Source organism: Glycine soja, chromosome 7 (genome assembly GCF_004193775.1).
Source record: "Glycine soja cultivar W05 chromosome 7, ASM419377v2, whole genome shotgun sequence".
NCBI classification, from domain to species: Eukaryota; Viridiplantae; Streptophyta; class Magnoliopsida; order Fabales; family Fabaceae; genus Glycine; species Glycine soja.
In genome coordinates this window covers 14,069,859-14,082,978 of record NC_041008.1, presented here as the reverse complement: position 1 = coordinate 14,082,978, position 13,120 = coordinate 14,069,859, and the positions used below count along the sequence as shown (strand labels likewise).

Sequence of the window (13,120 nt, the reverse complement as noted above, 5' to 3'; positions counted from 1 at the left end):
ATATATATATATAACACTTCCCCGTTTTTTTCATTATATTGCTTATTATATAAATTATTTTTCTGATATTTTTTTCTTATTTTTCACCTATTTTATTCTAATAATCCACCCCTAAATGGTGCGATGCGAATAAATATCACTATTTACTTTTCTTTTTGTTAATAGTATAATAGATCAAATATATATTTTTTTGTCTTCTTATTTCTATTTTTTATTACATTAATCATCACACGAGCCACTTTCTCTCCCAATCCTTTTTTTCTTCTTCTTATTTTTCTCCAATATATCTAACTCCAATGTTGCACCCAAGGATGAATAATATTACTATTTTTTTTTAATAATGATAGATCAAATACAATTTTTTAATTCAGTGTATATACTTTTTTTGTGAATTTTCATGGATGAATGAACCTGAATTATATAATGTTTAATATATATTGTAACATAGGCGGACATCACCTTGAGATGATACTCTAGTTGGAATTCAAGGTTGGCTTTGGATGAAATTTTTCCCAAGGTATGGACAAAATGACATGTTGAATATTGTTTCTTGTTTATTTCCCTGTATAAATGTTATATCATACTAGCTCATGCATGATGATGAGTATGATGAATTGGATTTGATGTTTTGTGTTACCTATATTTAAAGTTATTTTAATTTCTAAGAACTCTTTAAAACTAGTAATTTATAATTGAGATAAATTATGATTTAATTTGTTTGCTTGCCTTTTTTCTATTTTTGTAAAGTATTTTTTTATTTTTATTTTTTTTTAAATAAAATATTTTAAGACAATTATTTAAAAAATGTCTTAGAAATACCCTTCTAAGACGATTCTTAGAAAAATCGTCTTAGAATGATATTCTTCTAAGTCTAAGACGAATCTTAGTTAACAGTCGGTCTTAGAATAGTATTTTTCTAATATGATTCTTAGTTAAGAACCGTCTTAGAAAGATATAATTTTCTAAGACGATTTTTATGGAACCATCGTCGAAAGTTAAAGTCTTAACTTTCAACGATGTTGACTTCAAAGACGGTTTAAAATCGTCTTTGAAAGTGGTTTAGAATCGTCGTTGTATGATCTTTTTGCAATCGTGTGTAAGTGAAAAGAGTGATATAGGATCCATGCGGTCAATTGAGACACAATGATAAATAAAATGAAAGGATCAAACATAAAAGAAAATGTAAACAACAAAGTTGTTTTCATGTACTACTATCGCAAGTAATATATAGACATCAAATAAATTTAAATGTAATGATTACTTGAGAGTGTTATAATAAGTTATTTGAAATTTTTTCATTGAATAAAATGTAACTTATTAAAGAAACTAGACAATGTTTATTAAAAAAAAAAAAGAAGTTTTAAGATGTTTTATTGTTATTTTTCTATTAAAATTGATATTTCAGTTTAATGAATACAAATTTTGCATGCAAATGGTAGATGTGAAAATCAAGATAAATAATAAAGTATGGAAGAGAAATCTAAAAAATATGAGAGATATTAAAGTAAGGAAATATGATAATGACTAAACTAATAATAATTTACAAGTACATTCAAGAATCAAAATAATTATATAAAGTTAAGTTCAAGAACAAAAATATCAATCACTTGATTAAGTTGAGGGACTAAAATAATCATATAAATTGTTAAGTTTAGAACTAAACAAAAAAAACTTAAGAATTTAAACAGACAAATTACTCCATCAACAATATATTAATAAATTAGTCTAACTGAATCAACAACATAACACGTGATATTTTTTTCGATAACAATTGAGTTCATAGGTATTACGTAAATACATACGTTTAAGTTAATGGAAAAAATTTAAGTGAGATAAATATGTCATACTTGTTACAGAGGACTAAATTTTAATCAGAAAAGCTTAATGGTGCAAAATACTTCGCACGAACCCATTGCACGTCTGTTGCCCTTTTGTGGTAATTTTTAAATTATGTTATTAATTGTTGTTTCAACCAATAGAAAGATACAATTTTTGGTATCTTTCCTACTTAAAACTCTTCATACGAAATAAAACCGCTCAATCTTAAATTTTTATATGTTAGAGACCACTCTATCATTGTCTTGTATATAGAGGAGGAAAAATAATTATTTATTCTTTTATAAATGAAAAAATAAAATGTCTTGACGTGAGACAGTACTTGAAATCGAGAAAATGCATACTTAAGTGTATCTGTTTGTGTTGTTACTACATTTTATCACTACAATATTCCTTTTCAACTTTAGAAAACTTAAGTAAAATTTACTTAAAGGTTGTCGTCTTTTCAATCTAAGCTTTGCTTTTAAAGTTATTCAACCAGACTTGTATAATAAGAAACAACTTAAAAATGAAACTCAATTTTCATTAGATCATATGACAGAGCTTGAGCATCGAACAAAATCAAAGAATATTTTATAAATATCCGCATTTTATAATATTCAGGGCATGTACAATCAATTGCCAACGCTTTCTATTCGCGTAATTCTGGGAAAAATAAAGAAAGATAAAAACTTTCTCTTCTCCCTTTACTCTTATTAAAAGCTAAAAATCTAAAAAGAAAACAAATTATACCGATACACATTTATTTTTGGAAAATTTTAACTGATATTTTTCCTTTTTTAACGCTTACCATAACCTTTTTACAGAAGCAATCTACAATCTACGATAATTTAAATGCGATATCTTGTTTTAATCTCAATATTGCTTTTTGGCCTCTTTTATTTCTCAACTTATATTATTGCAAATTATCTTACTATTATATTTTAATCTTCCAACTAAACTATACAATAAGGGTTTAAAAAATAAACACTAAACTATCTAATAAGAAATTATACTGACTGCATATAAAATCTAATAATTCTAAAAATAAAAAATGTGAACAAATAGACACGCAATGCCTATTTTTCCATTAATATAGTAGAATGTGTTTTTTAATAATAAAAATACACAGTTCTGTCAAAAACAAAATACACAGTGTAATATTTAAACAATTAAAAGATTGTACTGTGTATTAAAAAGATAAAAATGTAGTATGAATGTGTAAATAATAATGTAGTATGAATTTTCAACAAATTAAAGGAATGGATAAACTCACAGTAGTAGTTTTTGAAATTAGAAAGATGTTAAAAAATTAAAATTAGTAAATTACTGTCTTTTTTATGTATAATACTAATAGTTGACAGTGAAAATTGAATTTAAGACTTTATATATGTATTCTAATCGTTTTATGGTTAGGTTAATCTTATTGAATTACAAATTAGTGTTATTTTAATACCTTAAATATATAATTTATCATCATTATATTTTCTAACAAAAATGAACGTAATTAACGAATTTTAGTTTAAAAGTTTTATTTAATATTTTTTAATTAAAAAATTTCTTATGTTAAGGCCTCACAAATTAAACTCACAGTATTAATAGCTTGAGACTGATTGTGTGTAAAATTTCCTTCATTCAGTAATAATTCGTAAGCAAAATTAATTTGTATCTAATGGACTAAGACAAAAAAATAAATGGTTGATAATACAAGAATCTTGGGACCTGCCTCCTTTGCAGGAAATTAATCATGATCCCCAATTCTTTCATGCCCGATAAAACCGTGCATTGTAGCCGTTACAATCACGCAAACACCACCCAACTTTCCCATTTTGGCCCTACCGACTATTAAAAACGACCTTCGTGTCATCCTCCTTCATCAACTTCACTTCTCTATTTTTCCTTTCCCCCAAAAAATAAAAAGCACACCTTCATTCGTTCCTCTTTCTTTCTTCCAACTCTATAAATATCAATCAAAATTCCCCTCCACACTCATTCTCCCATCGTTTTCCCTTTCTCTCTCTCATTCTCTTCTCCATCGCGCGTAAGGTATGACCGAACTCCTAATCTCCGTTGAATTTCCGTTTCGATTTTCTCCTTCGTTTCACTTTGCGCTCGTTCTCTCTCGAGATCTCTTCGAATCTCGCCGAGATCTGACCGCGCCGATCGATCTCCGATCCGCGCCTCTTCTCACTTCTTCATTTCTCGCGTTTCTCGATTCGCTTTACGCATTGTTCGATTCCGTTCTGTTAGATGAAAATTCAGCTGGATTTTAATTGATTCGGCGATTCGTGATCTTACTTCCAGTTTTGTGATTTTTTTTTCATTCCTCAGTTTTTTTATTCACTTTTTGTTTATGATGCAATGGTTCTGCTAGTTGTTTAGTTTAATTATTTTGCATGTTAGTGTCTGAGCTTTTGTTTTGGCTTCTTTTTTATAGATCCAAGTTTTGGCGTCGGTTCTGGTTAACGACAATGCCATGCATGAAATTGATTGAAAGGTTTTATGGAAAATTGAATGAGAGTGTTGCATGTATGTGTTGTTGCCGCTTCTGAAAAATGAAAATTCAGCTGAATTTTAATTGATTTGGCGATTCGTGATCTTACTTAGTTTTGTGGTGATTTTTCCATTGCTTAGTTTTTTATATTTGTTCCTTTTTTTATTGATTTTCTTGATGATGTAATGGCTATGCTTGGTGTTTAGTTTAACTATTGTGAATGTTAGTATCTGGGCTATTGTTTTGGCTTCTTTTCTATAGATCTAAGTTTTGATTCCCGTTTTGGTTAACGGCAATGGCTTGCATGAAATTGGAAGGTTTGATGGAAAATTGAATGAGAGTGTTGCATGTCTGTCTTGATCTTTTGAACAGTGAATGAGAGTTGTAAATCAATTGAATTTTTGGTGAAATCGAGTATTAAATGTCTGATTTAGACTTTGCATGTCGATCTTGATCTGTTGAAATAGTGAATGAGACTATGGAGCGAGCTGAATATGAAAGCAAGTGAGGATTTAGAATATTATAGTGCATAATAAGATCAAATTGCTCTTTTTTTAAGCAGAAGTATATCCATAATTTAATGGCATTAGTGCAATGGCTTCTTTGCTATATACGGAACTTGAGCTTATTAAATATGATGTTTGTTCTGGAATATAAATGAGACAGAACGAATATACATGTATGATAGGTGCTTGATTCTTTGATGTAGATGACTTTTTGACTCATCATTGTATTTATTTGTGAATTTTTTTCTTTACAGAAACACATTTTAGTTGCTACTAATGGGAACTGTTGAAGCTGCAAACAAGGTATTCATGGTTATTTCACACGTGGATTCACTTCTAACATTTTCACTGGCCATTTTTTAAATCAGATTAAAGTGAATATTTTTCATGATTCTTTTACATTCATTCTGAATTTGAAGGTTTGAACATTGAAAATGCTTTTCTTGGATTGGGCAATGTTGGTACCATGTCCAGCAAGATTTTTTTTTTTTGTAAAACTAATATAAGCTTTAAACTTTGTTTTATAACCTTTTCTTGTGCTGTGTTGGTATCATTTGTTAATGCAGTGTATATTTTGACTTACTTCTTTAATCATTCATTGTAGGATGCAAATGGAAGTCTCCTAGAGAAAAATCCTTCAGTTGTTTTTGTGTTAGGTAAGCAGTTAATAGATTACATTCAAGTTAAGGATCTCCAACACTCCAAAGTCATCTTCGCTCTAACCTGAAATCTGCATGTTTTTTAAACCCTCAATTCTTTCTTCATTGTTAAACCTGAATCTGCAGTTAATTGTTTTTTAGGTTCTTTGCAGAAAACTGGTTTACCTTCTAGACAAGAAATTTGACTTATTAGTTTGGAAGTACATCACAATTTTTACTATTCAACACTATAATTTTTTATTATTGAACTTTAACTTTGGAAAAGGAAAATTTGAAAGAATTAACATACAGTTGCAATACTTGCATCCTAGAATTCCTTTTAACATGATAAATGAAACTAGGAATTTTAATGGCTTGACATTCATCCCGATTCTGTCTTTTTGTAAATTGCTTGCAATCACTAATTTAAGGGCTTAGTTTTCATTGTTTAGCATATAACACACCATTTTTTTTGTTACGTTCTCTTTTCTTTTAAAGTGTGAATTTATTTATCCATTTATGTCTAATGTGTTCATTGGAATTTACAGTAGATTTTTTCTGACTTCTAAGTTGGTTGTTGATCTGATAATGATATAGGTGGCCCAGGAAGTGGAAAGGGTACCCAATGTGCAAATATTGTCCAAAATTTTGGGTATACTCATCTCAGCGCTGGTGATCTTCTGCGAGCAGAAATCAAATCTGGTTCTGAAAATGGGTACATGTTATATTCTTCATGTTAATATGTTAGAGAAGATTCATAAACCTGTTCTTCACTGACCATTTACAGTCTCTCCAGTCTCGATTAAAAATATCAATTGACTAGTGGTTCAATAAATAGTGAACTTTCATTTTATTTTTTTACAAAAAACTTGTACAGCAAAAACCTATTGTTTGTTATAAAAAATCTCTTATCTGAATAAATCTCATGGGAAAAGGCATAGCACACTAATGAAATATTTCAGTGAAATTATATTTTGCGACTCTTGTTGGTACTAGGATTCTAAATTGGAAATGATTTCCGATGTACGACCAAATTGTTTTTTTCCCACACTAGGTTTATTTTTTCATAAATTTCATAGGACTAATCTCTTGTATTTCTAGTAAATCGAAGTTATGGAGGCTATGTGAATTATACCATGGGTCATGATGACAATTTTGGACATATTAGAATTTTTTTGGTTAGTGGAGACAATTACCCTGCAACACATATGATGGTAGACCATCTACTGTCACTCCTTTTTGGGTTTTTGAGGGGCACAAGTTCAATAATTACATTGAAGATTTTTTTCTGTCTGAAGGATTGGTGGATGTGTTTTGTTTGCATCATTTTTTTATGCATCTGGCTAGAGATTTGAGAGTAATAGCAAGCTGGAATATCTTATTCCTGTTGTGGGGTGCGTTTTCAAGAGGTTTCATTTCCTTGACATTGGCCTATTCCTGTTGTGGGTTGTGTCTAGAACTCTCTTGCATTTTTTGTTTTTCTGAGTAGGACTTTGTTTCCTCTTACAATTTTTATTCATTTTCGTGTTCTGGGAAATATCTAATTAGATAGTGTATTCTTACGTATTGCTTACCAAATTCTGGTTGCATTCGTTTTTTATATGTATTTCCCTATACTGTTTATTCATTTCCAACTTCGACTGCTGAACAGTGAGCACTATTGTTAGTCTAACATCTTGTATTGTTGGGCTTAAATAGTCCATATCATTTAGTATTAACACATTTATTTCTTTTGTTTGACAGTACAATGATTCAGAATATGATTAAAGAAGGAAAAATTGTTCCCTCTGAGGTAACAATTAAGCTCTTACAAAAAGCAATGCAGGAAAGTGGCAATGACAAATTTCTTATTGATGGTTTTCCCCGCAATGAGGAAAACCGGGCAGCATTTGAGAAAGTGGTAATTGATACTTCAATAAAGCTTGTTAAATTCTAATTATTCCAGTATAGATAATTGTACCAACTTTAATTTCCAAAATGTATTATGGCTTTTGCAGACAGGAATAGAGCCAGCATTTGTCTTATTTTTTGATTGCCCTGAGGAAGAGATGGAGAGGCGACTTCTTAGTAGGAACCAGGTTGGTTTCGTTTTTCTTTTTAATTATTTGTATTTCCTTGTGCTAGTCATCACTTGAGACTTTTTTCTCAATTATAATAAAGGGTAGAGAAGATGACAATATTGAAACAATAAGGAAGCGGTTTAAGGTTTTCTTGGAGTCTAGTCTTCCCGTGATTAATTATTATGATGCAAAGGGAAAAGTTCGCAAGGTAATTGATAGTTGTGTTTCTACCATATTTTTTACAAATATAAAAGTTCCTTTGGTACTGAGGACATCACAAATATTTCTTTTAGATTGATGCTGCAAGACCTATCGAAGAGGTATTTGAGACAGTCAAAGCAATTTTTGGTCCAAAGAATGACAAGGTAAATCACTATGTTCGCCTTATGTCAAAACTTTATATGTACAAGTTCCATTTTGTATCGAAGACAAAAATTGGGAATCATTGCCTTCCTTGTTAATTAGTAAGGTATATGATTGGATTACAATATGTTGTATACTATAATTTAACTAGTGATGAATTCCTGCATTGAATGGGTATTTTAAGAAGTTTAACTTTGTATACATTATGATTTTTTTTTCTTATTCACTGTAAAGAACTTTTGTCCTTCTCTTTATCAAAATTTATTTGTTTTGTATACCATATATTATTACTGATGGTATATATATATATATTATTTTTTATTTTGAAAAAATGACGATATGGGTAACTGGAATGAAAGAATAGATAGGAATGTTAAGGTTCATAGAGAACAAAATTTTATTTAAAACAACATTCAAATAGAGATAACAGCATACCTCAACTCTCCAGTACACGCAAATATGAATACAGTAAGCCCCACTTGCTTTAGCCCTTTCATGAAAACTTTTAAACTTTTAATAGTGAATCAATTGCTGGCTCTCAGCCTACGCTTTTGAGACAACACACAAGAAAAATAAAATTACATGGAACGTTCTTAAATGGCAAAATTTTCCTTTGTATGTTAAGAAAATTGTAAGAAGCCTTAACCCTTGAACATTCTTAACCCTCAAGCGCAATCTACTTTTCTGATTAAACTAAAACTTCAGCCCTTTCATGAAAACTTTTAAACTTTTGATAGTGAATCATTTGCTGGCTCTCAGCCTACGCTTTTGAGACAACACAAAAGAAAAATAAAATTATATGGAACGTTCTTAATGGCAAAACCTTCCTTTGTATGTTAAGAAAATTGTGTGAAGGCTTAATCCTTGAACATTCTTAACCCTCAAGTGCAATCTACTTTTCTGATTAAACAAAACCTTGCCATTGTATGTTAAGAAAATTGTATGAAGCTTTAACCCTCAAACAATCTTAACCCTCAAGTGCAGTCCACTTTTCTGATTAAACTACTTCCCTTTGAATCAACTGTTGTAAAAAGTATGAAGCCTAGTTGTGCATATGTTAATATTGAGATTAGCAAACTTGTGACCAGCTAGATGCTTGGGGACATTGACTAACTACCAAAGTGTTCGTTAAGAAAGAAGTTTTTGGAACTTTCTGTTTCAACTCCCAAGTTTAACGGAAGTTTGAACAAAAATATACATTCTATTACCGGTAGTCTTTGTATCAATGCAATGACTGCTTTTTCGCTCGTGAGACACGTGAGAAATTCCTTGAAGTATAAAGAGCGACCTTAAATTATATATGATCAACTTCTCTCCAGTGACGAATGAAATATTTGCTCATCACATCACATTCTATGCTCATGCCATTCGAACTGCAAATTTTCTAGGAATTGATGTTCATTTGTGGTATTTGCAGGCTGATTGAGCATGTTCATCTTGACTCCATGGTGGAAATTTAGAGGTAAAAGTTGCAACGTATGGTAGAAGGTGCCATATATTTATATTTGCATATGATGCATTTTACTGTACTATCTGGTCTTGAAACCTGTTGTGGATTTCTGACTAGTGGAAGCAATAAAGTTTACTGAGTAGGGCAATCTAACATTAGAAGTTTTCTTAGAGTACGGGACAAATATCTTATTTCAATTCTTCTATAGGTTTATCATTTTAAAATTTTAAAGTTAGATATCCTTCCAAGTGGTAAGGCATCTATTCTTTTTGGATTTGCTTTTCGGATCTATGTCTAGGCACTCTATCTGGACAAGATAACACGATCAACCACCTTTTGTATAATACTTTTCTACATGTATGGTTAGTGCTGAAAATTAAAGAATATTCTTTCTTGAATCGTCCAAGTTGTAGACTGTAATTTTGGCTATATCATTGGATGAATCAGGTTTGTTTTATAAGCTACTTGGCATCTTTTCTTTTAAAAATCTAAATTCGTACTAAATCATGTTTTGTTTAGGTGATGATTTCTCTCAGTAACAAGAAAAGTAGCAATATACTCATTTCATTCGTTTTATACGTTGAACAGAATTTATAAATAGGTGTTTCCATTTTTGTCAAATGTGGATGCAGGATGCTGATTTATTGCCCATCTTGTTTTTCAGGTCATATCAGTATTGGTGGCTTGTTCTATTGTGTCACATTTTGTTATTATAGTATAGAAAATCGTAGTTTATACCTGAGGGTTTTACCTCTGTATTCTAATGTTATATCTTGTTGACTCATTCATTGATATTGCAATAAAGATTTTCGTGTGGGATTCTTTCTACCATTTATTTATTTATAGCTTTAGTCCAGAAGAGGCATAAATAGTCTGCGCCTGCAGAGATTAAGTCAAAGAAATTAAAGAGAAAAAAGAGGTTTATAAAGTGGTTTTAAAATTCTGATTTATAATATTCAAAACTAGGTCTGAAGCTGTGCTGTTGCACAGTTTCTCAAGAAAATCAAAGAGCGAAAAAGAATTGAAGAGGTGAAAGAAAATAAAAATAATTGTCCAACATACACACTTCCAGCTAACATGTGGCAAGGCTGGACACTTTTTATAGATCTAAAAAGATAAAGTATGTGTTTGGTTTAGAAGATAAAATTAAAGAGGATGAAAATAAAAGATGGGAGTCTCTCAACAAAAGTATTTTTCTTTCTCTTCCATCATAAACCAAATAAAAGCAAATCTCATGAGAAATATGGAATAAGAGATTCAAAATTTGTGATAACTTTAGATTTGTAATTTGTCATCACAAAAGAGTATTTTAATTTTATTTTAGGGATTAAAAAATTAAATTTAGAGGAAAAAATGACTTACATTTGAGGTATTGAGGTACTAAAAATATAGGAAAAAATGTGAGCCACTTAAACTTTACATTGATTTAATAAGACCATTATGAACTTTCAATTTAAACGCGACTTCTTTTGTCGTTTTCGGACTCTTCAACGGAAATCAAACATCATTTCTTCACCCCAAAAAAATCAAAAGAAATTTGAATTGAACATTTTGACGAAGAAATTTAAAGTAGTTCTAAAAATTTGATTTATGAAAAAATAAAAATGCAAAAATTGTATCTTCAAGATTTAATGGCTATATACTAAATTGTAAATTATTATTTATATATGACTTTTAAGGAAATTATTTTAAAAATTAATAATTTAATATATATGATGGAATATAATTTAATCATCGTGTAAATCTATCTTACAGTAATCTTATTCTATATTTTCAACTCATTTCACAACCTAATATTACAACTTCCTGTTACACCTTGCGTGTCTGCGTTAACCTCACAAGACAACAACAAAATCATTTGCAAGTGAGTTTTCGCACTTGAACATATCTCCATGAGTAGGAAACACCTAAAAAATAAAATAAAAAGGCACAAGAATATTTCTAGTTCTTAAGTATATTCATTTTAAACCTTTAGTCTTTTGTAATTGTTTTCTTATAATTTTAGTTCCTATAAAATTTTGTTTTACAATTTTAATCTTGAATGGTATTTCTCTAATTTTAAACTGGTCCCTCTTATTCGAAAATATTCATTTTAATCCCTATTATTTAATAAACATGAGGCATTTTTTCTAATAAATGGTTGTCACTCCATCAATAAAGAGTGACAGAAACCAAGACTGTAAAACAAAATTTTATAGGAATTAAAACTATGACAAAAAATTTCTAGCGACTAAAATCACAAATATGTTATAGGAATTAGAAATATATTTAAACCAAATAACAAATAACGTTACATTGATCACATACCCAACAATATTTTACCATTCAATTACTTCTGTAGTGCTAAATGCAACACTACAATGCACAAACTTATTTGGGAATAAAATATCATTACAATTACCAAGTTACTTATTTGGCATGTCCACCTCATGACATCTTGATAACGTAGTCTTTTCTTTAATCCACTTATATTGACGCACAAAACACCATTTTCAAAAACTCATGCAAGTTAATTGTTCAAAAAATTAAATTCTGGAATGAAATTTGTGAAAGTGTTACTATGTTCCAGAAACAAATTTTCAAAATGCAATCGAAATTAATTTCCACAACATATTAGCACAACACAACACTATTTTCCAAAATAGTTTCCAAAATGTATCTAATGCATCTTGAAATCTAAATTTTGAAAAGTTTTGAACAAAAAAAAATTCAAATTTTATTTTCTAAAATATATCTATTGCATTCTAGAAATTAAATTCCGAAAAGTTTTTAACATTTAAAAAATATTCCGAAATGTAATTTTTGGAATGCATCAGATACACTTTGAGAATTCTATTGAAATGCTTAGTGCTCACCAGAGAAAAAGAACAATCGCCACATTAAACAACAAGAATGAAGAAACACGAACAATCACAGAGTAAGAGAAGGAAAAGAACAACAATATAACATCATTTGGGGATCATTTGTGCACAAAAAGGAAAAGAAGGATGCAAATAACAAGACCCGATATAAAATGGGCTAGGTTGTAGGCCACAGGTTTCCGATCTATTAGAATTTTAAATTTTTTTTATATTCAATTAACATTTTTAAATAATTGAAATAATTTTTATAATATTCAATCAAGACTATTAGGATTTTTTAAGAAATTTAATAAAATCTATTGGAATTCAATTAAGTTCTTTTACAAAAAAAAAAATAAAATTGGTATTTAAAAGTATACAAATTTCGATGGATTCTTTCTTGTGATGTATTTTAATGGATTTCATGAGATTTTTTATGAGAAGATACAATTATAAAATTTCATCCAAACCCTTAAGATTTCATGAGACTTTTTTTCTTTCATTTTCTTGCAAATTGTTATGCTTTTCTTTTTTCATCACACATAATTCTCTGTCTCTTTGTTAAAAGCGGTAGATATTCATAAATTTTTTTACTCTTTGGATCAATGGTCAACATGCTCTAAAAAGTGCGATATGAGATATTTTTCCAATTTTTTGAATTTGGGAGACATTTTGACTATTTGCTTATACATATAAATGAATGTAAATATATATGAACCTATACAATTTTAATGAACATGAGAAGTTGACTCATGTATATATCGATAAATATATAAATGAGGTTTGAAACAATTGTTAGACATGTTTTTGTTTGGTGGGATTGTTATTGTGACAATGATTATAAATATCCATATTACCGGGAGACATTATGGTATATAATTTTTATATAATTAACATGATTGATGATTAAAGGAGAATGAATCTATTGTGCTTATAAGTATGCTAGAAAAAATT

General features: G+C 29.3%; 1 protein-coding gene across 2 annotated transcripts; it reads left to right on the top strand.

The window, feature by feature from the left end:
- The first annotated feature begins 3,699 nt into the window (after positions 1–3,699).
- Positions 3,700–10,154, top strand: LOC114418829 (UMP-CMP kinase 3-like). 2 transcript variants are annotated; one of them, XM_028384352.1, is made up of 10 exons: positions 3,703–3,861; positions 5,070–5,118; positions 5,420–5,471; positions 6,051–6,168; positions 7,197–7,353; positions 7,451–7,531; positions 7,614–7,721; positions 7,807–7,878; positions 9,294–9,338; positions 9,991–10,154. In XM_028384352.1, exons 2-9 carry the CDS (start codon positions 5,092–5,094, stop codon positions 9,300–9,302), a joined length of 624 nt encoding a protein of 207 aa, XP_028240153.1. In that variant the 5' UTR covers positions 3,703–3,861; positions 5,070–5,091; the 3' UTR covers positions 9,303–9,338; positions 9,991–10,154. The 2 variants fall into 2 exon arrangements, with proteins under 2 accessions (XP_028240152.1, XP_028240153.1); XM_028384351.1 differs by lacking the exons at positions 9,294–9,338; positions 9,991–10,154 and having other exon boundaries at positions 3,700–3,861; positions 7,807–8,077.
- The last annotated feature ends 2,966 nt before the right edge of the window (positions 10,155–13,120 follow it).